This window comes from Heteronotia binoei, chromosome 10 (genome assembly GCF_032191835.1).
Source record: "Heteronotia binoei isolate CCM8104 ecotype False Entrance Well chromosome 10, APGP_CSIRO_Hbin_v1, whole genome shotgun sequence".
NCBI lineage: Eukaryota > Metazoa > Chordata > Lepidosauria > Squamata > Gekkonidae > Heteronotia > Heteronotia binoei.
In genome coordinates this window covers 2,869,383-2,894,429 of record NC_083232.1, presented here as the reverse complement: position 1 = coordinate 2,894,429, position 25,047 = coordinate 2,869,383, and the positions used below count along the sequence as shown (strand labels likewise).

The 25,047-nt window shown below is 49.9% G+C and overlaps 1 protein-coding gene across 1 annotated transcript in view; it reads right to left on the bottom strand.

The window, feature by feature from the left end:
* The window catches only part of MAP4 (microtubule associated protein 4), a 359,198-nt gene that overhangs the window by 195,308 nt on the left and 138,843 nt on the right, over positions 1–25,047 (bottom strand). Inside the window, exon 4 of the mRNA XM_060247898.1 lies at positions 24,402–24,470. Within this exon, the coding sequence (XP_060103881.1) occupies positions 24,402–24,470 (69 nt within the window). The remainder of the gene's footprint in view (positions 1–24,401; positions 24,471–25,047) is intronic.

The following is a 25,047-nucleotide window of genomic DNA, read 5'->3' as shown; positions in this document are numbered from 1 at the left end:
TGGAGAAACCCAGAAGTTTGTTTGTTTGTTAAAGTTAATTTATATCCCACCCTTTCCTGCAAACGGGCTCAGTTTAGGCCTTCTTCCATGAGATGTCCTTTCAGGCCAAAGCATCTACTCAATAACAGGCAGAAGCAACGATGGCATTTTCACAACATTGTAAATCTGCTCAGAGGTGTTTATGGTCAAAAAGCAGGATATAAATATAACAGTCAAAACAATTTCAGCGAGGCACACAATTTGGGTTGATTCCGGGTACCAGTTTTTGCACTTAAAAGCATATAAATTGGTAATGAGTATCGGGAGCTGCCAAAAAGGATGTCAGACTCACGGTTTATAAACAGCTTCCTCTCAAATTTGGCAACTCAGAGCACAGTCAGCGCCACCTCCTTCAGCTTTTCTGCTACTAAATCTGAGAGACTCAAACGATACACACAGTAGCCAGATGAAAAATCCACTGCATACAGCGTAAGGGAAGCTAAGTGAAGCCGTTCTGCTTACCCGCTACTAGAGCCACGCCCACAGTCTGTCTGGTCAAAACAGATCATGACGATCAGATCAGAGAACCACGAACCGTTCCCTCTCCCTTCCTATTCTGAATTCCCACCTCTACCCGTTACCAGGGGCGGAATTCTAGCGGGAGCGCCTTTGCATATTGGGCCACACCCTCCCTGATGTAGCCAATCCTCCAGGAGCTTGCGAGGCCCTTTCTTGTAAACTCTTGGAGGATTGGCTACATCAGGGGTGTGTGGCCTAATATGCAAAGGAGCTCCTGCTAGAATTCCACCCCTGCCTATTACATTTCACAGCTGTCTCGGTGTCAAGAGCATTATGTCCGCTTCACCGGGGTCAGCTCTGAATTTCTACCGCTGATTTTATATTGTCGCTGCACATTTCATCCAAAATGTTTTTTGAGTTGACCTCACCCTACCCCCTACACCAGGGGTCCTCAAACTTTTTAAATAGGGGGCCAGTTCACTGTCCCTCAGACTGTTGGAGGGCCGGACTGCCGTTACTGCACAAGGCCGCGGGCCGTCAGTTCTCCGTCTTCTGCATCTCTCTCCCTTCCCCACACCACACACCCCGGCCTGGGAACTCACCTCACCTCGGTATCACCTCACACTCTGTCTCCGCCGCCTCAGCCCAGTGCCGGAAGTGTGCATTGCTAACACGAGTTTAGGTCGAACGTCACTTCCGGTCTGATTTTGCCATAACCCGGCGGGCCGCATAAACGTCCTCAGCGGGCCGCATCTGGCCCGCGGGCCGTAGTTTGAGGACCCCTGCCCTACACCCTTCAGGCACCTGCCCCAAAAGGGGATAAAGCAACTGCCAGTCCCACAGATCAAATCCCATTCTCCAGGACCAACCCCACAGCCCCCCCTCCGCTGTCAATCCAGAAGAGCTGGGAAGATAAAAGGCAATCTTACCTCCTACTTTTTCAGCCTTGCAAAAAAGAAATCATTACAAATCAGGGTCATGAAATTGTTATGAATCATGGCCATGAACATACTAAAACTCGTGGACACTCCATGAAATTGCTGAGCAGTCGGGTTAGAACGGATCAAAGGAAGTCCTTCTTCACCCAAAGGGTGATTCACACATGGCATTCAATGCCACAGGAGGTGGTGGTAGCTACAGGCATAGCCGGCTTCAAGAGGAGATTGAGTCAACATCTGGAGCAGAGGTTCATCAGTGGCTATTAGCCACAGCGTATTGTTGGAACTCTCTATCTGAGGCAATGATGCTCTGTATTCCTGCTGCTTGGGGGGGGGGGGGGGGCACAGTGCGAGGGCTTCTAGCGTCCTGGCCCCACTGATGGACCTCCCGTTGGCTCCTGGGTTTTTTTGCCACTGTGTGACACAGAGTGTTGGACTGGATGAGCCATTGGTCTGATCCAACATGGCCTCTCTTATGTCCTTATGTCTGAGGCAGTGATGCTCTGTATTCTTGTGCTTGGGGGGGGGGGGCAACAGTGGGAGGACTTCTAGTGTCCTGGCCCCACTCGTGGACCTCTTGATGGCACTTGGGTTTTTTGGCCACTGTGTGACACAGAGTGTTGGACTGGATGGGCCATTGGCCTGATCCAACATGGCTTCTCTTATGTTTTTATGTCTGAGGCAGTAATACTCTGTCTTCTTGTGCTTGGGGGGGCAACAGTGGGAGGACTTCTAGTGTCCTGGCCCCACTGGTGGACCTCATGATGGCACCTGGATTTTTTGGCCACTGTGTGACACAGAGTGTTGGACCGGATGGGCCATTGGCCTGATCCAACAGGGCTTCTTTTATGTTCTTATGTGACACAGAGTGTTGGACTGGATGGGCCATTGGCCTGATCCAACATGGCCTCTCTTATGTCCTTATGCGACACAGAGTGTTGGACTGGATGGACCAATGGCCTGATCCAACATGGCCTCTCTTATGTTCTTATGTGACACAGAGTGTTGGACTGGATGGCCCATTGGCCTGATCCAGCAGGGCTTCTCTTCTGTTCTTATGTGACACAGAGTGTTGGACTGGATGGGCCATTGGCCTGATCCAACGTGGCTTCTCTGATGTTCTTATGTCTGGGGCAGTGATGCTCTGTATTCTTGGTGCTTGCGGGGGGCACAGTGGATGGGCTTCTAGTGTTCTGGCCCACTGGTGGACGCCTCCTGATGGCATCTGAGGGTTTTTTGCCACTGTGTGACAGTGTTGGACTGGAGGGGCCACTGCCCTGATCCAACATGGCTTCTCTTATGAGACACAGAGTGTTGGACTGGATGGGCCATTGGCCTGATCCAACAGGGCTTCTCTTATGTTCTTATGTGACACAGAGTGTTGGACTGGATGGGCCACTGGCCTGATCCAACGTGGCTTCTCTTATGTTCTTATGTGACACAGAGTGTTGGACTGGATGGGCCACTGGCCTGATCCAACGTGGCTTCTCTTATGTTCTTATGTGACACAAAGTGTTGGACTGGATGGGCCACTGGCCTGATCCAACATGGCTTCTCTTATGTTCTTATGTGACACAGAGTGTTAGACTGGATGGGCCACTGGCCTGATCCAACGTGGCTTCTCTTATGTTCTTATGTGACACAGAGTGTTGGACTGGATGGGCCACTGGCCTGTTCCAACGTGGCTTCTCTTATGTTCTTATGTGACACAAGAGTGTTGGACTGGATGGGCCACTGGCCTGATCCAACGTGGCTTCTCTTATGTTCTTATGTGACACGGAGTGTTGGACTGGAAGGGCCATTGGCCTGATCCAACAGGGCTTCTCTTATGTTCTTATGTGACACAGAGTGTTGGACTGGATGGGCCACTGGCCTGATCCAACGTGGCTTCTCTTATGTTTTTATGTGACACAGAGTGTTGGACTGGATGGGCCACTGGCCTGATCCAACGTGGCTTCTCTGATGTTCTTATGTTCTCTGCAACTGAGCCCCTGTTCATGGGGAGACTTGGGTACCACCAGCAAGGGGCAGTGCTTGCGTGGTGACTCAGTTTCCCAACTGGGAAACAATGCTATGAGCCATTATGAATTTAACACATCGATCAGATGCCTTTGGAGTTACTTTAATACAAGCAGGGCGCAAATACAGGGGCGGGATTTAAATGCTACTTAAATCATTTGCTATTCAGAGCCACATGCTCTCCAGTGACAGCCGCCGTGCACAAACAGCAGTTCTCAATACAGAATTAGTCGCTGCTTAACTCAACAGCCCCATGGCGCAGTCTGCAGTCCAAGCTCTGCTCATGACCTGAGTTCTATCCCAGCGAAAGCTGGTTCAGGTAGGCGGCTCCAGGTTGACTCAGCCTTCCATCCTTCCGAGGTCGGTCATATGAGTCCCCAGCTTGCTGGGAGGAAAGCGTAGAGGACTGGGGAAGGCAAGGGCAAACCACCCCGTAAAAAGTCTGCCATGAAAAAGTTGTGAAAGCAGCGTCCCCCCCCCAGAGTGGGAAACGCCTGGTGTTTGCACAGGGGACCTTTCCTCTTAAGAGCCCCATGGCGCAGAGTGTTAAAGCTGCACTACTGCAGTCCTAAGCTCTGCTCACAAACTGAGTTCGATCCCGGCGGAAGCAAGGTTTTCAGGTAGCCAGTTCCAGGTTGACTCAGCCTTCCATCCTTCTGAGGTCGGTAAAATTAGTCTCCAGCTTGCTGGGGGGAAAGTGTAGATGACTGGGGAAGGCAATGGCAAACCATGCTGTAAAAAGTCTGCCGTGAAAATGTTGTGAAAGCAGCGTCACCCCAGAGTCGGAAATGACTGGTGCTTGCACAGGGGACCTTTCCTTTTTCCTTAACTCAAGAAGGAAAGCATTATCTGCCAGCCTTTGGAAGCATATTTAAGAGGAAGAACTGCTTCTCAATGAGCACAATGAGAACTTGCATTCTTTTCCTTTTAAAGGGGGAAAGAAGGGAGGGGCTGTAGCATTGTGAAATAAGGGAGGTCTGTTATGCATTTCCTGCAGAGGAGATGAGACAATCCGCCTAAATGTTTGGACCTAGAAGAAGCTGGATGGCAGAGCGCCAACCCAACTTGGCACCACATCCTCTATTGCTCTGGGTCGGATGACAACTAGCATTCAGGGCTAACAAAGAAGCCTCTTTCATTATCTGCAAGCTTCCCCCAAGGTTCCCCACGTACAGCTCTCCATGGGGACAATTTTGCCCCAATACTTGCTTGCCGCCAAGTTCCAGGCAAGAGAGAGTACTGCCAACGGTTGTTAATGCTTCAGGGGGAATCTCCCCAACTTAGGGAGGTTTGTTAGAACTAGTTTTGACTTAGATCTGGCCCAAAGCTTTCTGCTTTGTTTTGTTTTTAAGTTTAGCCCAAATAATTACTCCAGTATCATTGGGGGGGCACAGTGGGAAGGTTTCTAGTGTCCTGGCCCCACTGGTGGACCTCTTGATGGCACTTGGGGTTTTGGCCACTGTGTGACACAGAGTGTTGGACTGGATGGGCCATTGGCCTGATCCAACATGTCTTCTCTTATGTCCTTATGTCTGAGGCAGTGATGCTCTGTATTCTTGGTGCTTGGGGGGGCACAGTGAGAGGGCTTCTAGTGTCCTGGCTCCACTGATGGACCTCCTGATGGCACCTGGTTTTTTTGGCCATTGTGTGACACAGAGTGTTGGACTGGATGGGCCATTGGCTTGATCCAACATGGCTTCTCTTATGTCCTTATGTCTGAGGCAGTGATGCTCTGTATTCTTGGTGCTTGGGGGTGGGGGGTTACAGTGGGAGGGCTTCTAGTGTCCTGGCCCCACTGATGGACCTTCTGATGGCACTTGGGTTTTTTGGCCAATGTGTGACACAGAGCGTTGGACTGGATGGGCCATTGGCCTGATCCAACATGGCCTCTGTTACGTTCTTATCATAGCCAACAAAAATCTGGAAAAAAAATTAAGGCACTGACATGCAGGAGAGGGAATTAGGCACACCAAGAATATTTCTAGCAAGAGAGAACAAGAGAGCCGAGAGGTTAGCACACAAGTTTATTAGTGTTAATTCAGCAAAGTGGTACAGGATCAGTGCATAAGACTGACATAAACAGAGACATGGGGTTACAAAACATCGTAAAAGCTTCCTATAATTATTGCAAGCAACTAAGCAGCAGAGTATGAGGGCCTGTAGCTTTAAAGGAAAGGAACAGGCTCTGTGATCCTAGAAGTGCACTTGGGGATCGCAAAGTACTATAAATATGAGAGCACCAAGGCTCGAGTTCCTGAACTTTCTTCACCCCACTCGTGTGTTACAAAGAAAATCAAATTACTGTACATGACATTCCAAAATAGGACAGTCACTCAGTGGGGGCTAAACATACATTATCATCTACGTTCAAGGCATCAACTTCTGCAAATTTTATAACTCTAAAAAAGAGAGGGGGGGGGGAAACCTAAAATATGAAGCAAAAAAAATCATAATTTTAAATATATATATATATATGCAAGATGGAATTATGAAGAAACAAAAGAAAACTGGGAAGTGTCTCTTCGGTCTGGCGAAGCGATGGAACCAACGTCCTGAGAAAGCTGCTGAGCTAGCAGCTGAACGCCTCCACAACTGTCTTGCTAAGTGGGGCCCACTCTGGTGGCTAGCCAGTCATAAGGAGGCATCAAATGTGTATCCTGCTACACAGTTAGAAAGTTTCCTGCAGCCTATCTCAGCTCCAACCACGCTCCACTGGAAACAGGATTTCCATGTGATGTTTCAAGAATGACTGCATTCAAGAATTGCAGAAATGCACGCAAGCTTTGCCTCAGAAGGTTTTATTTTCCTTCTTGCAAACCAAGTCAGCTTCTCTCAGAATCACAGAGTTGGAAGGGACCTCCAGGGTCATCCAGTCCAACCCCCTGCACAATGCAGGAAACTCACAAACACCTCCCCCTTAAATTCACAGGATGCTCATTGCTGTCAGATGGCCATCTAGCCTCTGTTGAAAAACCTCCAAGGAAGGAGAGCCCCCCACCTCCCAAGGAGGAAGCCTGTTCCACTGAGGAACCGCTATGACAGTCAGGAAGTTCTTCCTAATGTTGAGTCAGAAACCCTTTTGATTTAATTTCAACCCACTGGTTCTGGTCCTACCTTCCGGGGCCACAGAAAACTCTCCTTGCTGGCTGATGTCCTTAGCCAGGCATTCATCCTAGCCACTTCAGAACAATTCAAACTGCCGTGAGCAACCACTGTTTCCTCCTCGTAACTTGGAAGCACGAATGTACCTAACTAACCACCTCAGGCCTTCTGGGAGATCCCAGCACAGCATGCTGAATTCGCACTGGGAAGACATTCTGGGGCAACCTACCCACCCAGCTAACTTTGATCCCACAGTCTGGATGCCCAGCAGTTCACAGGAACCAAACTGCAGAAGCAGCAACAATTTCTCAGGCCTGACCACCATGAACGGTGTGCATCGGGTCTGCGTCACACAGACCTCCCATTCAGGTACTGGGGAAGAACTAACTTACAAGAGGACACCTACTGTTAGATATGAAACCTTTGGTAGCACTTTTTGCACCTGCAGCTAGGAAAGTTAGATCCAAGGTGGCTCCTAGTAATGCACCACACTGAGCTCTATAGCTCACCACATTATCGAACTATTTTAAACATTGTATTCTTGAAATTTTAGAAGCGCCATACAGTTTTAACCTGAAGACTTGGTTTTTAAGCTTGGTATTTTGAATGTTAAATTCTATATTGTGTTTTTCATAATGTGCTGTTATACTGTCACGGCCGATGGCCGTGTACAATAAACTATTCACACAACTATGAGAACAGACCTCACTTCTTGCATAGCATCTGAAAATAAAGCAGCAAAACACTGCTCCAGCTCTAAAGCGGCAGTATGATCATTGAAGGGGGAGTGAGATGTGGCGTGTCCCTCGAAAACAGCTCCCGTCTCCAAAAAAGCGGGAACCGTTTTCTCTAGTCGCAAATACGAACTTTATCACAGCTTGCTCTCTTGAATACTATTCTTATGACTTTTAGTTTCTACCCTCAAGTTTACATTTAACCTTACCAAGTCAAGGGGATAGCTACGTTAGTCTCAAACAAAGGTAGACCATCAAAAAATTCTCAAAAATAGAAAATGAGAATTTTTCTGATGGTCTACCCTTGTGTTTTTCATTTTTGCACATGTCAGCGTGAAGCAGCAGAAACAAGGTTGGGTCCAACGGCTCCTTTAAGACCAGCAAAGTTTTATTGTGGGTATAAGCTTTCGTGTGCACGCTTTGTGTGCGTACAGAAGCTTATACCCGCAAAAAAAAAAACCCTTGACTCAAACTTGACTCCGTTTAATCTTGCAGTATTCCTCAGGGATTTCTCTCAGTTCTCTGGCTGTATAAATCTTAACAGATTACAGCTAGCTGGTCTTTAGGTCCTTACAAAAACAGCAGGAGTGTTTTAAACGTCGATTCTCTTTCACCAGCACGTCACGGGATGGATCATTTTGAAAGGCTATAATTAACATCTCGCGATATTGTACGCTTTCCCTAGGAGCACGTTTGGGGGGCAAGAAGCTGGGCTAGAAGCTCCAGTTCTACGGTGAGAAGGGCTTGCTGTTCTTGCAAGAGGGGCTGGCTCTCGCCACCTCACCAGCATGCCAAGGCTCACAAAAGGCAGCTACTGTTCTGAATGCTCAGAAGGCCCTGGCACCACGAGGCAGCCAGCTTCAAAACTAATGAGGCCGGGGGGGGGGGGCAGGACACAGCGACAGGCCTCGCTGTCCCCGTGCACGTTCTGCTAGCGGAACCCGTGTCCAAACAATTCAGAAGCAATGCTATTCTGGACGCCAGCCGTTTCACGCAGGGATCGTACCAGGTCTTATGCTTAAACTGGGCTGGCGGGGGTCACCGAGGCTGCGAGTTCAGTTCTTCTGACGATCTCAGTTAGTGGCACGCCAGTGCTGAACTGCCGCTATATTTGCATGACAGTGTTTTTTTTCTTGAGCCCTTACGGAAGTCAGCCCCGTGACGCTTTTACGAAGAGCCCGACCCAATTGGTGCGCCACAGCTAGTTGCGGGGTAGCTACAGAACGGTGACCTGATAAGACATCTCTGCTGCGTCATGGGAAACCAGTGTACAGAAGGCCAAGAAGATAATCAAGGGATGCCCCAGAATGGCGGTAACAAATAGGGATTAGCTGGATGATCCAGGGGCTTTTTTTTGTAGCAGGAACTCCTTTGCATGTTAGGCCACACTCCTCTGATGTAGCCAATCCTCCTGGAGCTCACAGTAGGCCCTGTATGAAGAGCCCTGTCAGCTCTTGGAGTATTGGCTGCATCAGGGAGGTGTGGCCTAATATGCAAAGGATTTCCCGCTGAGTTCCACAGGCGTTCCATACACCTCTGATGTAGCCAATCCTCCTGGAGCTTACAATAGTCCCTGTACGAAGAGCCCTGTCAGCTCTTGGAGGATTGGCTGCATCAGGGAGGTGTGGCCTAATATGCAAAGGATTTCCCGCTGAGTTCCACAGGGGTTCCATACACCCCTGATGTAGCCAATCCTCCTGGAGCTTACAGTAGGCCCTGTACGAAGAGCCCTGTCAGCTCTTGGAGGATTGGCTGCATCAGGGAGGTGTGGCCTAATATGCAAAGGATTTCCCGCTGAGTTCCACAGGAGTTCCATACACCTCTGATGTAGCCAATCCTCCTGGAGCTTACAATAGTCCCTGTACGAAGAGCCCTGTCAGCTCTTGGAGGATTGGCTGCATCAGGGAGGTGTGGCCTAATATGCAAAGGATTTCCCGCTGAGTTCCACAGGAGTTCCATACACCTCTGATGTAGCCAATCCTCCTGGAGCTTACAATAGTCCCTGTACGAAGAGCCCTGTCAGCTCTTGGAGGATTGGCTGCATCAGGGAGGTGTGGCCTAATATGCAAAGGATTTCCCGCTGAGTTCCACAGGGGTTCCATACACCCCTGATGTAGCCAATCCTCCTGGAGCTTACAGTAGGCCCTGTACGAAGAGCCCTGTCAGCTCTTGGAGGATTGGCTGCATCAGGGAGGCGTGGCCTAATATGCCAAGGAGTTCCCGCTGAGTTCCACAGGGGTTCCATACACCCCTGATGTAGCCAATCCTCCTGGAGCTTACAGTAGGCCCTGTACTAAGAGCCCTGTCAGCTCTTGGAGGATTGGCTGCATCAGGAAGGCGTGGCCTAATATGCAAAGGATTTCCCGCTGAGATCCACAGGAGTTCCATATACCCCTGATGTAGCCAATCCTCCTGGAGCTTACATTAGGCCCTGTACTAAGTGCCCTGTCAGCTCCTGGGGGATTGGCTACATCAGTGGGGTGTGGGCTAAGATGCAAAGGAGTTCCTGCTACAAAGAGCCCTGGCTGGACCTGGCCAATGATACTCCCCATTACTAGCACAAGCCTCAGAAAGCCCAAACAAAGAACAGAGTTCTCTTCTGGCTCCAGAGTGACACAATGGCAGTATTAGGGTGTCCTGGGCAACCTGGCTTTCCACTAGCATGTTCGGTTGGATGCAGCTGCCAAGGACACTCAAAAGCTACAGAGCAGAGAGTAGAGACACTCAAAAGCTCCAGGGCTGCAGGAGCAGAGAGTAGATTTTCCCTTTAACCTGAAAATTCAGTTTCTTTTCTCTAACAGCAAAAGCAAGAACATCCTCCCCTCTACAGGAACCATGAAGTTGAATGACAAGCGCGGCATTTGAGTTGCCCAGCCTCTGCAAATATCTTCCCCGTCCAACAAGGCAGTTGTGAGCCACATAGAGGACCAAGAAGCCTGCAGTGCCCATCTTAAGGCAGGCAGCTTCTGACTTCTTGCCTTTCTAGGAGCGAGAGCTTTCTCCATTTGAACCCACGCTCATCTGTATTCTGTAGCACACATGTCCCTTTTTTGAAGCAGCGCAGAAAGGCAGCGGGAACACGTTTCAGCTATGCTTCAAATAAAGAGAGAGGGAGCGCGAGATCGTTGCCTTGAAGGGCAAAAGGAAACCTTGGCTTTACGACTCTGTACACATTTTGAGAGCCTTCTCTCCTGCGCGGAGGGGGCCAATTTGTAACCAAGAGAGGGCAGGCGCCGAAATTGCAAGTGACAAGCTAAACCCACAGACAGATCAGGAGGCGTTCAAAGAAACAATTCTTTCCCGCTCCGGCGGCAGCCTTGTCAGATAATTATTTCATTAGTGACTTTGACATGTCTGGAGTCGTTTCTCTGAACTTCCTGCAACCGTCTCCCCTCTCCCTCTTGTCAGTCGGCAAGAGCAGAGGGATTTGCATCGGATCCGCAAAGGTAGGCAAGGCTCAGCACCCCCGTTACGAACTTCCCTGAAAGCAGAATCCCGTCTGACGGCTACAAGCTTGACGCGAGCAGCGCAAACACGATCAAGGTGATCGCGCGGCCTCCGCGGCTGATGTGTGACAGCTCCCCTTTTGAAGAATCCTTTGATAATGTTGGGGGATTTTTTTTTTTCAAAAATACACAGTCAAATGCAGATTCTGGAATAACTGTTCAAAGGCATTCAAAGGAAGAAATAAGCTGTTCCAAAATCAAAGGTGGGGGAGAGAAGGCAACGTTAAATCAAGTTCCTTCTTTGGAGTGACTTTCGCAGCAGCGGGAACGATCGAGGGGGGAGCAGGGGGTGAAGAGGGGGGGAGGCTGAAAACAGAAACGAAGGCATGCACGGGATTGAAGCGGGAAACCAGAGCCAATCCCCCACCCCCCCCCACCCCGGGGAAAAAAGTTAACTCAATTTTTAAAAAAAGAAGATGCAAAAAGGTGATTAAATTAAAAATGGAAAAATGAAGGTAAATGCAAAAGAGAGAAACTCATCATCGTTTTAAAAGTGCAGTTTCAACTCCCGACAGGCCCCTTGCGTGCTCACACCCAAGGAAGGTTTCAGTAAGTATTGCAGAGCAGAGGGAGGGAGGAGGAGGAAGAGGAGGAAGACGGTGGCGGCAGCTGCCCAGCCATCGGTGGGTCCATCCTCTCGGTTCGTCAGCCCCCAAAAGGTCCAGGTTAAGAAGAGCTCTGTGAAAGGTGGAGGGATTGTGTGGTTTGTTTGTTTTAAAGAAGTATTATGGCAGGAAGGAAAGCGCACTGGTCTCGTGTTGGTGGCAGCCCCAGAGTCTAGGCTTCTAGGAGGGAAAAAAAAAAGAGATAGAAAAGGGGGGAGACGACAGGAGAGAGGGAAGGGGTGGGGAAGGGGCATAAAAGCATTAGGTCATTAGTAAACGTGAACATTAATGCACAGTCAAGCAACATATTCCCTTTAGAGCAGCCGGCAGACTAGAGACAAGGGGAAGTGCACTTTTACAAGAGAGACTCAGCCTGCAGTGTGGGGGGCAGGAAGACAGCCAGTCGACTACACGAAGCATGCGGAAACGAACAGGCATCTGTGTCCGTCAGCAGCAGAGCACTGTCAGGCTGAGGCGTTCAGGAGGCCCCTAAAAGCACACTGCTGAAAGCCAATGCCTCCACAGAAAACACTCGTGGCGCCTGGCTTTGAAAGCCCTGAGGAGCACACAGGGCTCTCAGTCAATGCCGTCAAGAGGAAATTGAGATGACTCGGCTCTTCGCAGGGACATGTGCAGCTATAACGGGACTGGGCTAGAAAGGCGAGAGACACACCTTCCAAAAGCAAGCAAGCAACAACAAAAAACAGAGGCAGAGCTACTGGGGATTTTGTTTCTGACTGAAACGAAAGGACGAGTTCTGCTCGGGGATTTCGGCATGCCCCGAAGCTGCTGGTTGGCTGGGTTCCCGGGCCTGACCTCAACCCCCCTCCCTGTCCACCTCACATGCGACCAAAAGTTTAAGAATATGGCAGCGCTGTAAGTAAAGGCAAGTGAAGATCTCCCATTTCTAATGGTTTGCCAGCCTCAGTCATCGGACGTTCGTCTCAGAACCTGGCAGCGTCTAGGCCCTCCGTAGGACATGCAGATAACAACCGTGGTTCCTCCCAGTCAGAGGGAAACCTCCAGGAACTGTTTCCTGAACACCACGACAGACAGCCGCTATACCAATGGGATACGCAACAACGTGAGGTGTCCCAGGCAAACCCAACAGCAGTGCCTCGCCACTCCTCCACTTACCAGACCTTCGCACTGCACTGCTGTCTGGAAGACATGCAGACAACTGGCCTTCAAGAAGGGCCTGGGATGTCTTTAGACTCAGCATGAACCGAGGTGGGCAGACCAACTTCTGTCTATTCTGACCACCAGCAGCTCTTTCTGGGTTCTCGAGCAAACGGTCCTGCTCCGGAGGGAACCTGATGCGTGCAAATCAAGCATGCAATTCTAGATCACTGTAATGCTCTCTACATGGGGCTACCCTTGACGCTAACCCGGAGACTACAACTAGTGCAGAACACTGCGGCACGGCTGTTAATGGGGCTGCCGTGACGGAGCACATTCAGCCAGTGCTGAGAGAGCTGCACTGGTTGCCTGTTGTGTTCCGAGTTCGCTACAAGGTGTTGGTATTAACCTTTAAAGCCCTTTATGGTCAGGGACCTGCCTATCTACGGGACCGCCTTTCCCCATATATCCCCCAGAGAGCACTGCGATCAGGGACAAAAAATCTGCTGTCTGGCCCTGGCCCAAAAGAAGCCAGGCTATGTATAACGAGATCCAGGGCTTTTTCGGTGGCAGCACCAGAACTTTGGAACACCCTCCCAGAAGCTATAAGGGCCCTGCGGGATTTGTCTGCGTTCCGCAGGGCCTGTAAGACCGAATTGTTTAAACAGGCTTTTGCAGTCTAATTGAAAAAGGGCTGCCACCGGACATCCTACAGAATGCTGGCGATCATAGTCGAGAAGTCAATACCGCCTATACTGGACTGAAATAGCGCTATAGAATGGTTTTAAAGTTGATATGTAAATTATGGTTTTATATGTTTTATTGGACTGATTGTTTTTATAATGTTGTAAGCCGCCCTGAGTCCGCTTGCGGAAAGGGCGGGATATAAATGGAAAGTAATAAATAAATAAATAAATAAATAAATTGACTCCCAGCCTACAAGCCTTCCCCTTCCGGAGGCATTAGTGAGCTTCCCTTTCCCAGACCAGAGTTTGAGACTACCTTGAGCTAAGGCTAAATCCCAACTCCATCAGGGTGCTGTGCCTCCACCTCATGGCACAGGTACTCAAGGTACATCTTAGCTTGTTTCAGGTTGCTTTTCTAAAATACATTTTGCTTTCCTGCAGGCACGGCTGGTGTGTGGGAGTACGCCAAGTACGCAGCGGCCTGGGGCGCCAGCTGGCCACACAGCATGTGTGTTCCTCGGAGCCTGCCTTCTCCAATGGAAAGCAGGCTCCATGGAGTGCAGATGCTGCCCAGCCGGTTTTGCTTTCCCCGGGTCTTTTACAGACCCAGGAAACATGAAAGCAGACAGCACCTGCGCACTGCGCTCCGGCAGGGATAAATTAACCAATTGTAAAAGCTGAAAAAGAGCCAATTACAGTTTCTAAAAATTGTCCCCTGTTGAAGTTGTCTGCTGCTACTCGTCCTTCCTCTTCCACTTTAACGGAGCCATTGGGTGGGAGCCATAGCTCAGTTGCGGAGCATCTTGAACATATGAACATATGAAGCTGCCTTATACCGAATCAAACCTTTGGTCCATCAAAGTCAGTATTGTCTTCTCAGACTGGCAGTGGCTCTCCAGGGTCTCCAGCTGAGGCTTTTCACACCTATTTGCCTGGACCCTTTTTTGGAGATGCCGGGGATTGAACCTGGGACCTTCTGCTTACCAAGCGGATGCTCTACCACTGAGCCACCGTCCCTTCCCTCATTTTAGCTATCATTCTTGTCTCAGTAAATTAAAAATAGCTGATAAACAAGTTATCCATTATCCAATATCACCAAGTTTCCTTTCACTCTCCAGTGTTCTTCCACGTAGTTCTGACTGCACGGACTTTTGTTGGCAGGGTGAGGTCTCTGCTTTTTATTATACTGCCCAGGTTCGCCATGGCTGTCCTCCCAAGGAGCAGGTAGAAATGGTCATGTGAGGTCTTGGCCCTGGCCCCTCCAGCTAAAAGGCTCAAGTAGAAATGGTCATGTGAAGGTCTTGGCCCTGGTCTCTCGGCTTGGCTTCGCGAACGAAGATTTAAGAAGGGTGCAATAGTCCACGTCTGCTGCAGGCTCGCTGGTGGCTGACAAGACCAATGCGGGACAGGCAGGTCCGGCCACAGTGGCTGCAGGGAAAAGTCTGATTTAGGGTTGGTGCTGTAGCAGTGCGATTCTTCCTCAATCTCCTTTTGTCCTCAAGACCAGCTATGCGTGCGTTCTCAAAAGAAGAGACAGCCTGGTGGATGGTGTGCCTCCATGCTTTGCGAGCTGAGGCTAGGTCAGACCACTGTTGATGGTTGATGCGACAGGTGCCAAGGGATTTCTTCAAGGAGTCCTTGTACCTCTTCTTTGGTGCCCCTCTATTTCGATGGCCGGTGGAGAGTTCGCCATACAGGGCAATCTTGGGAAGGCGGTGGTTTTCCATCCTAGAAATATGCCCTGCCCAGCGCAGCTGCGTCTTCAACAGCAGTGCCTCGATGCTGGTAACCTCCGCCCGCTTGAGAACTTCAGTGTTGGTCACAAAGTCACTCCAGTGGATGTTGAGGATGGTGCGAAGGCAGTGCTGATGAAAGCGCTCAAGGAGTCGCAGGTGATGACGGTATAAAACCCACGATTCGGAGCCGTAGATGAGGGTTGTCATCACAACCGCTTTGTAAACATTGATCTTTGTGCCTTTTTCCAGATGCTTGTTGCTCCACACTCTTTTGTGCAGTCGGCCAAAGGCACGGTTTGCCTTTGCCAGCCTGTTGTCAATCTCCTTGTCGATCTTAGCATCTGAGGAGATGATGCACCCCAGGTAGCTGAACTGCTAGACTGTCTTCAGAACTGATTCACCCACAGTGATGCAGGGAGGGTGATAATCTTCCTGGGGTGCAGGCTGGTGGAGAACTTCTGTCTTCTTCAGACTAACTTCTAGGCCGAATAGCTTGGCAGCCTCTGCAAAGCAGGACGTCATATGCTGCAGAGCTGATACCGAGTGGGAGACGAGTGCAGCATCATCAGCAAACAGTAGCTCTCGGATGAGTTTTTCCATTGTCTTGGAGTGGGCCTTTAGTCGCCTCAGGTTGAACAGGCTGCCATCGGTGCGATAGCGGATGTAGACACCATCGTCTTCATCTAGATCTACTGCGGCTCTTTGAAGCATCATGCTAAAGAAGATCGTAAAGAGAGTTGGCGCGAGAACGCAGCCTTGCTTTACACCTGTGCCTATTGGGAAGGTCTCCAAGAGGTCGTTGCAGTGTCTGACTTGGCCTTGTTGGTCTTCGTGTAGCTGGATGATCATGCTGAGGAACCTTGGGGGACATCCTAAACGTTCCAAGATTTGCCACAGGCCTTTCCTGCTAACGGTATCGAAAGCTTTGGTAAGGTCGACAAAAGTCACATACAGAGCCTTGTTTTGTTCCCTGCATTTCTCTTGGAGCTGCCTGAGAACAAATACCATGTCGGTGGTGCTCCTGTTAGCTCTGAAGCCGCACTGGCTCTCTGGGAGGAGTTCTTCTGCAATGGCGGGCACCAGTCTGTTCAGGAGTATTCTGGCAAGGATTTTGCCTGCGATGGAGAGCAGGGTTATCCCCCGGTAGTTGGAGCAGTCTGACTTTTCCCCTTTGTTCTTGTATAGGGTGATGATGATTGCATCGCGAAAGTCCTGTGGTAATTTGCCTTGTTCCCAGCAGGTGACAAGTACTTTGTGAAGTGAGCTATGTAGTACTGTGCCCCCATGCTTCCAGATCTCTGGTGGAATTCCATCAACTCCTGCTGCCTTGCCACTTTTCAGTTGCTTGATGGCTTTAACAGTCTCTTCTAGAGTGGGGATCTCATCCAACTCTGTTTTCACTGGTTGAAGTGGGGTGAGGTGAATTGCTGAATCTTGAACTACGCGGTTGGCACTGAAGAGAACCTGAAAATACTCCGACCACCGGTTCAATATGGATGCCTTGTCTGTGAGGAGCACTTGGCCGTCTGCACTACGCAAGGGACTCTGAGTCTGATATGATGGACCATATACTGCCTTCAGGGCTTCGTAGAACCCTCTTAAATCACCAGTGTCTGCACACAGCTGGGTTCTCTCAGCAAGCTTGGTCCACCACTCGTTCTGAATGTCTCGAAGCTTGCACTGGAGGTTGCTACATACAGCGCGAAACGTTGCTTTTTTCCCAGGACAGGAGGGCTGAGCAAGATGTGCTTGGTAGGCAGATCTCTTTTTCGCCAGTAAATCTTGGATCTCTTGATTGTTCTCATCAAACCAGTCCTTGTTCTTCCTTGTGGAGAACCCGAGGACTTCTTCAGAGATCTGCAGGACGGTAGTTTTTAGGTGTTCCCAGAGTGCTTCTGGAGAAGGGTCTGTGGGGCAACTGGGGTCCTCAATCCTTGACTGGAGTTTTGCCTGGAAGGCAGCTTTAACTTCGGCTGACTGGAGACTGCCAACCTGAAACTTCCTCCGAGGGATACCTCCTCTCCTGGGTGTGGGTTTAAAGTGAAGACGGAGATTGCAGCGTACAAGACGATGATCCGTATGACATTCTGCACTGGGCATTACTCGGGTGTGTAAGACATCTCGAAGGTCTCTCTGGCGCACCAGAATGTAGTCGATAAGGTGCCAGTGCTTGGACCGTGGGTGCATCCAGGTTGTCTTCAGACTGTTCTTCTGCTGGAAGATAGTGTTGGTGATGGTGAGCTGGTGCTCCATGCAGAATTCTAGCAGGAGGCGCCCGTTGTCATTGCAGTTGCCAATGCCGTGTTTGCCAAGTACTCCTGTCCCTGGTACCTCCAGCTAAAAGGCTCAAGTAGAAATGGTCATGTGAAGGTCTTGTCTCTGGTACCTCCAGCTAAAAGGCTCAAGTAGAAATGGTCATGTGAAGGTCTTGTCCCTGGTACCTCCAGCTAAAAGGCTCAAGTAGAAATGGTCATGTGAAGGTCTTGGCCCTGGCACCTCCAGCTAAAAGGCTCAAGTAGAAATGGTCATGTGAAGGTCTTGTCTCTGGCACCTCCAGCTAAAAGGCTCAAGTAGAAATGGTCATGTGAAGGTCTTGTCTCTGGTACCTCCAGCTAAAAGGCTCAAGTAGAAATGGTCATGTGAAGGTCTTGTCCCTGGCCCCTCCAACTAAAAGGCTCAAGTAGAAATAGCCCATGTGAAGGTCTTGTCCCTGGCACCTCCAGCTAAAAGGCTCAAGTAGAAATGGTCATGTGAAAGTCTTGTCCCTGGCACCTCCAGCTGAAAGGCTCAAGTAGAAATGGTCATGTGAGGTCTTGGCCCTGGCCCCTCCAACTAAAAGGCTCAAGTAGAAATAGCCATGTGAAGGTCTTGTCCCTGGTACCTCCAGCTAAAAGGCTCAAGTAGAAATGGTCATGTGAAGGTCTTGTCCCTGGCACCTCCAGCTAAAAGGCTCAAGTACAAATGGTCATCTGAAGGTCTTGGCCCTAGCCCCTCCAGCTAAAAGGCTCAAGTAGAAATAGCCATGTGAAGGTCTTGTCCCTGGCACCTCCAGCTAAAAGGCTCAAGTACAAATGGTCATCTGAAGGTCTTGGCCCTAGCCCCTCCAGCTAAAAGGCTCAAGTAGAAATGGTCATGTGAAGGTCTTGTCCCTGGCACCTCCAGCTAAAAGACTCAAGTAGAAATGGTCATGTGAAGGTCTTGTCCCTGGCACCTCCAGCTAAAAGGCTCAAGTAGAAATGGTCGTGTGAAGGTCTTGTCCCTGGTACCTCCAGCTAAAAGGCGCAAGTAGAAATGGTCAAGTGAAGGTCTTGTCCCTGGCACTTCCAGCTAAAAGGATCAAGTAGAAATGGTCATGTGAGGTCTTGGCCCTGGCCCCTCCAGCTAAAAGGCTCAAGTAGAAATAGCCATGTGAAGGTCTTGTCCCTGGTACCTCCAGCTAAAAGGCTCAAGTAGAAATGGTCAAGGTCTTGTCTCTGGTACCTCCAGCTAAAAGGCTCAAGTAGAAATGGTCATGTGAGGTCTTGGCCCTGCCCCTCCAGCTAAAAGGCTCAAGCAGAAATGGTCATGTGAGGTCTTGGCCCTGGCCCCTCCAGCTAAAAGGCTCAAGTAGAAATGGTCATGTGAAGGTCTTGTCTCTGGTACCTCCAGCTAAAAAGCTCAAGTAGAAATGGTCATGTGAAGGCCTTGGCCCTGTCACCTCCAGCTAAAAGGCTAAAGTAGAAATGGTCATGTGAAGGTCTTGTCCCTGGCACCTCCAGCTAAAAGGCTCAAGTAGGAATGGTCATGTGAAGGTCTTGTCCCTGGTAACTCCAGGTAAAAGGCTCAAGTAGAAATGGTCATGTGAAGGTCTTGGCCCTGGCACCTCCAGCTAAAAGGCACAAGTAGAAATGGTCATGTGAAAGTCTTGTCCCTGGCACCTCCAGCTAAAAGGCTCAAATAGAAATGGTCATGTGAAGGTCTTGTCCCTGGCACCTCCAGCTGAACAGCTCAAGTAGAAATGGTCATGTGAAGATTTTTTCCCTGGCACCTCCAGCTAAAAAGCTCAAGTAGAAATGGTCATGTGAAGGTCTTGTACCTGGTACCTCCAGCTAAAAGGCTCAAGTAGAAATGGTCATGTGAAGGTCTTGGCCCTGGCACCTCCAGCTAAAAGGCTCAAATAGAAATGGCCATGTGAAGGTCTTGGCCCTGGTACCTCCAGCTAAAAGGCTCAAGTAGAAATGGTCATGTGAAGGTCTTGTCCCTGGCACCTCCAGCTAAAAGGCTCAAGTAGATATGGTCATGTGAAGGTCTTGGCCCTGGCACCTCCAGCTAAAAGGCTCAAGTAGAAATGGTCATGTGAAGGTCTTGGCCCTGGCACCTCCAGCTAAAAGGCTCAAGTAGAAATGGTCAAGTGAAGGTCTTGTCCCTGGCACCTCCAGCTAAAAGGCTCAAGTAGAAATGGTCATTTGAAGGTCTTGTCCCTGCCCCTTCCAGCTAAAAGGCTCAAGTAGAAATGGTCATGTGAAGGTCTTGGCCCTGGCACCTCCAGCTAAAAGGCTCAAATAGAAATGGTCATGTGAAGGTCTTGGCCCTGGCACCTCCAGCTAAATGCTCAAGTAGAAATGGTCATGTGAAGGTCTTGGCCCTGGCACCTCCAGCTAAAAGCCTCAAGTAGAAATGGTCATGTGAAGGTCTTGTCCCTGGCACCTCCAGCTAAAAGGCTCAAGTAGAAATGGTCATGTGAAGGTCTTGTCTCTGGTACCTCCAGCTAAAAAGCTCAAGTAGAAATGGTCATGTGAAGGTCTTGTCCCTGGCACCTCCAGCTAAAAGGCTCAAGTAGAAATGGTCATATGAAGGTCTTGTCCCTGGCACATCCAGCTAAAAGGTTCAAGTAGAAATGGTCATGTGAAGGTCTTGTCTCTGGTCTCTCTCGGCTTGGCTTCGCGAACGAAGATTTAAGAAGGGTGCAATAGTCCACGTCTGCTGCAGGCTCGCTGGTGGCTGACAAGACCAATGTGGGACAGGCAGGTCCGGCCACAGCGGCTGCAGGGAAAAGTCTGATTTAGGGTTGGTCCTGTAGCAGTGCGATTCTTCCTCAATCTCCTTTTGTCCTCAAGACCAGCTATGCGTGTGTTCTCAAAGGAAGAGACAGCCTGGTGGATGGTGTGCCTCCATGCTTTGCGATCTGAGGCTAGGTCAGACCACTGGTGATGGTTGATGTGACAGGTGCTAAGGGATTTCTTCAAGGAGTCCTTGTACCTCTTCTTTGGTGCCCCTCTATTTCGATGGCCGGTGGAGAGTTCGCCATACAGGGCAATCTTGGGAAGGCGGTGGTTTTCCATCCTAGAAATATGCCCTGCCCAGCGCAGCTGCGTCTTCAACAGCAGTGCCTCGATGCTGGTAACCTCTGCCCGCTTGAGGACTTCAGTGTTGGTCACAAAGTCACTCCAGTGGATGTTGAGGATGGTGCGAAGGCAGCGCTGATGAAAGCGCTCAAGGAGTCGCAGGTGATGACGGTATAAAACCCACGATTCGGAGCCATAGATGAGGGTTGTCATCACAACCGCTTTGTAAACATTGATCTTTGTGCCTTTTTTCAGATGCTTGTTGCTCCACACTCTTTTGTGCAGTCGGCCAAATGCACGGTTTGCCTTTGCCAGCCTGTTGTCAATCTCCTTGTCGATCTTGGCATCTGAGGAGATGATGCACCCCAGGTAGCTGAACTGCTGGACTGTCTTCAGAACTGATTCACCCACAGTGATGCAGGGAGGGTGATAATCTTCCTGGGGTGCAGGCTGGTGGAGAACTTCTGTCTTCTTCAGACTAACTTCTAGGCCGAATAGCTTGGCAGCCTCTGCAAAGCAGGACGTCATATGCTGCAGAGCTGATACCGAGTGGGAGACGAGTGCAGCATCATCAGCAAACAGTAGCTCTCGGATGAGTTTTTCCATTGTCTTGGAGTGTGCCTTTAGTCGCCTCAGGTTGAACAGGCTGCCATCGGTGCGATAGCGGATGTAGACACCATCGTCCTCATCTAGATCTACTGCGGCTCTTTGAAGCATCATGCTAAAGAAGATCGTAAAGAGAGTTGGCGCGAGAACGCAGCCTTGCTTTACACCTGTGCCTATTGGGAAGGGCTCCGAGAGGTCGTTGCAGTGTCTGACTTGGCCTCGCTGGTCTTCGTGTAGCTGGATGATCATGCTGAGGAGCCTTGGGGGACATCCTAAACGTTCCAAGATTTGCCACAGGCCTTTCCTGCTAACGGTATCGAAAGCTTTGGTAAGGTCGACAAAAGTCACATACAGACCCTTGTTCTGTTCCCTGCATTTCTCTTGGAGCTGCCTGAGAACAAATACCATGTCGGTGGTGCTCCTGTTAGCTCTGAAGCCGCACTGGCCAGTGCGGCTTGTCTCTGGTACCTCCAGCTAAAAGGCTCATGTAGAAATGGTCATGTGGAGGTCTTGTCCCTGGTACCTTCAAATAAAAGGATCAAGTAGAATTCTCACAATTTTTATTGCTTAATCTCACATTCCTTTTAAAAAAATTAAATTTAAAATAAAACATTGTAAATTAAAAATGTAAATAGTTTCAAGTTTCTTCATTTCTCCAAAAATTCTGTTTTTTAAAATTTTTTGGGGGGAGGCGCTAGCGGGCAGCTCACCTAGGGCACAAAAGCCCTTCCGCCGGCCATGTCTGCAGGGCTACAGACCCTGGGGTGTGTAAAGTCCAGATGGTTTTCGGTTCTCCTTTGCTCTCCAAGCTGCCCCTTATGGAGCCTGGGACAATATTTATGCTGCTTCACTTTGCCTTGTTCAGATGCTATGAGCTCCCTTTGGACTGAAAGGCCACCATGAATGTACAGCTTGGGATTCCCCCTCCCATACACACATTTTGATACTTTAAAGAAACACAAATATAAGTACAAAAGCAGAAAGGATGTCAATTCCCTCCTTCCGACTAACCTACTTCATCCTGGGACACGTTACTGACGCTCTTGACACTGGGGAAGGTCAACAGTTTGCATGAAGGAGGCTGCAGGGTCAGTCTCCAGCAACGTCAGTTAAAAGGATCAAGTAGAGGTCAACATGAGAAAGGTATACCTGAGACCTTGGGTGGTTGCTGCCAGCCATTGGTGCGTTAAAAGAAAATGGCAGCCAGGACTAACGAGGGCACAGAACGGGCAACAGCCCACCCTCCCCACAAGACACACACGGAGAGTGAGACGGCAATAATGTGTAACTTCATCTCCACCCCTTCCCCACCCCCCAAAAAAATGCTAAAGCAAGAGAGCCATAAAAATGTCTAAGATGCAAACCAAACTGGGGGAGATGTGCTCTCTGCTAGGCAAGAAAGGCCTCCAAGGTCTCCTAACAGCCAGGAAGTCACATGAAACCCTTAAGGCAGCCCAAGCAGAGGGGGAATGCTGAAAAGAGCAGCCTCTAAAAATCAAATGCAACATCTGTACAAATTAGACCTTCAGACATTGCATTCATACTATGCCTAATTTTGCTTAGTAGCCTATATCTAATTCTGAACCGTGTTATAGTGAGAATCTACAAAACAAAGCTAGAGACGGATAGAAGAAGACGACTGTAGATTCTCTCTGAATCAGTCTCAGAGCGGCTGACTATCGCCTTTATCTCCTTCCCCCACAACAGACACCCTGTGAGGTGGGTGGGGCCGAGAGAGCTCTTGCAGCAACTGCCCTTTCGAGGACAGCTCTGGGAGAGCTATGGCTGACCCAAGGCCATTCCAGCAGGTGCAAGTGGAGGAGTGGGGAATCAAACCTCATTCTCCCGGATAAGAATCTGCACACGTAACCACTACACTAAACTGGCTCAAGGAGTGATGTCTGTACAACCTGAAGTCCCAGGTTTGCAGAAAAATCTCCTGTCTTTTTTTTAAAAGTTACATTGGGTGAGTCACTCTCCGCAAATAACGGAAACACCAGTAGCTTTAAGGATGCCCACTGAGCTCAGATGTCGTTTTGGAGGTTGCTAGGCAACCACAACACTATTGTTGAACCTTCCAAGACTTGGTTGCTATAAAGCAGAGCTATGGGGGGGGGCGGTCAAGGGTGGACAAAGGGGGCCAAAGCAGCCCAGGAATTAGTTCCAGGCCCCTCCCATGTCATAATCGCTAAGAGAGGAGAACTTACCAACAGCAACTCAGGTCTGATTTTTCCTGGCAAGAAGCTGCCAGGAGGGGGGAAGGAGGGAAAACCGAGGACAGTGGAGCAGATAAAAGTAGGCTGGCTGGTGTGTGGGAAGAAGAGAAGGAAATTGGAAAACGGGAGAGGCTGTGGAGGCTTCTGGAGGAGTAAAGATACAATAATGGGGGAGGGGAGATAACGGGAGAAAATGAGATTTCCCACCCACCCCTGCAACTCCTAGTAGCTCCTTCGCTTGTTATACTTTCTGAAGAACTGTGCAGCTTCTAAGTCTTGCCCACCACCCATGTGCGCGTTTTGATCGAATGAGGCCATTGTGATGCCTACTGATCTTCGGCAAGGACGCTGTAACTCCTCTTAAGAGTATGATGGACATGTGTTAATAAGGCTGCTTATATGACTATTTGGAGAAGAAGATGAAAGCTCAGAGAGCAAGGAAGAGACGGACAACGTTTGACCATCTTAGATATACCATTTAAGCCGTCTAGGATCAGGGGTGGGTGGAAGAATCACGATTCCATGGAAGGCTTCCTAGAGAGCTGCGGTGCTCAACAACGCCTCTTGCAAGACTACGGCTGCTGGTGACGGGACAAGAGGACATCCCTTGACACAGTGAACCTCTGTCAGGACAGGGAGAAAGCTATATATCTAACAAGGTTGCTGCTTGAATGTCACAATGCTGAGAACCTTATATTTACATCTCTGAGTAACTGAGATGACTGAGAACCTCCACATTTAGAGGCAGTCAACTTCCCAATCCCAGAGCCAGGAGGCAACATCAAGGGAAGGCCTCAGCCTCTCTGCCCTGTTGTTGGCCCTCCAGAGGAACTGGCTGGCCACTGTGTGAGACAGGAGGCTGGACTAGAGGGACCATCACTGGTCTGATCCAGCAGGGCTCTTCTGATGTTCTTCTCAGGGGAAGGCCTCAGCCTCTCTGCCCTGTTGTTGGCCCTCCAGAGGAACTGGTTGGCCACTGTGTGAGACAGGAGGCTGGACTAGATGGACCATGACTGGTCTGATCCAGCAGGGCTCTTCTGATGTTCTTAGCAAAGCCTCAGCCTCTATGCCCTGTTTGTTCACCCTCCAGATGAACTGGTTGGCTATTGTGTGAGACAAGATGCTAGAAGAGAGGCCACTGGTCTGATCCAGCAGGGCTCTTCTGATGTTCTCGGAAGACACACGTGCTTTCTGTATGTACACATGCACACATTGTGTATGGGATCACATTGTGGGGAAGCACCTCTCAATACCAGAAGGGCATACATGCACACACACACGCACACACAAATGGCACTACCAAAAAGCTTACCCTTCCTGCTGCCTTCTATCCCATGATCGCCGTTCTCTACCACAGCCGCAGGTCCAGTAGCTGGAGTACCTAAAAGACAAGACGTGGTCTTAACGATATGTGGGAAGTGGCCCCTCTCGTCTCGACACCATCTTCCTAGCAACACATGCGAGAGGCTTCCCACACAAGCCCCCTCCTGCAGTCATTCTGAGCACTCCCTCTGAGGTGGACTGCCTGCCTCGCTTTCTGCTCCACGGAAGGAAGCCACGTACTTGCTGCCCAGCAGGGGAGCCTCCCAAGAAGACGGCCGGGTGTGCCTGTTTCTCCATCTGCAGCAATTCCAGCCCTCCAGCTGATGACACTGATGTCGCACCCCAGCCTTTTGGAAGAGGCACTCATTGCAGTCAGCTTTCCAAAAATGCACCGTCCCTGCGGTGAACTATAATAGAGGGGGTCTCCTGCTGGCACGACTGACAAAGGAAGCGTCAAAGGGAAATGCAGAAAGTTGCCAAGCGCTCCTAGGACAGGAACCTCCCCCTTTCGGAAAGGGCCCCCGTGCAGTCGAGCACAGCAGTCGGTGTTTCAAAGGGCTGCTTCTCTAGATACTGGCAGCCACCCGAGCAGCAATACATTTGAGGGGGAAGTTCTGTCTCAGTGGCCGAGCATC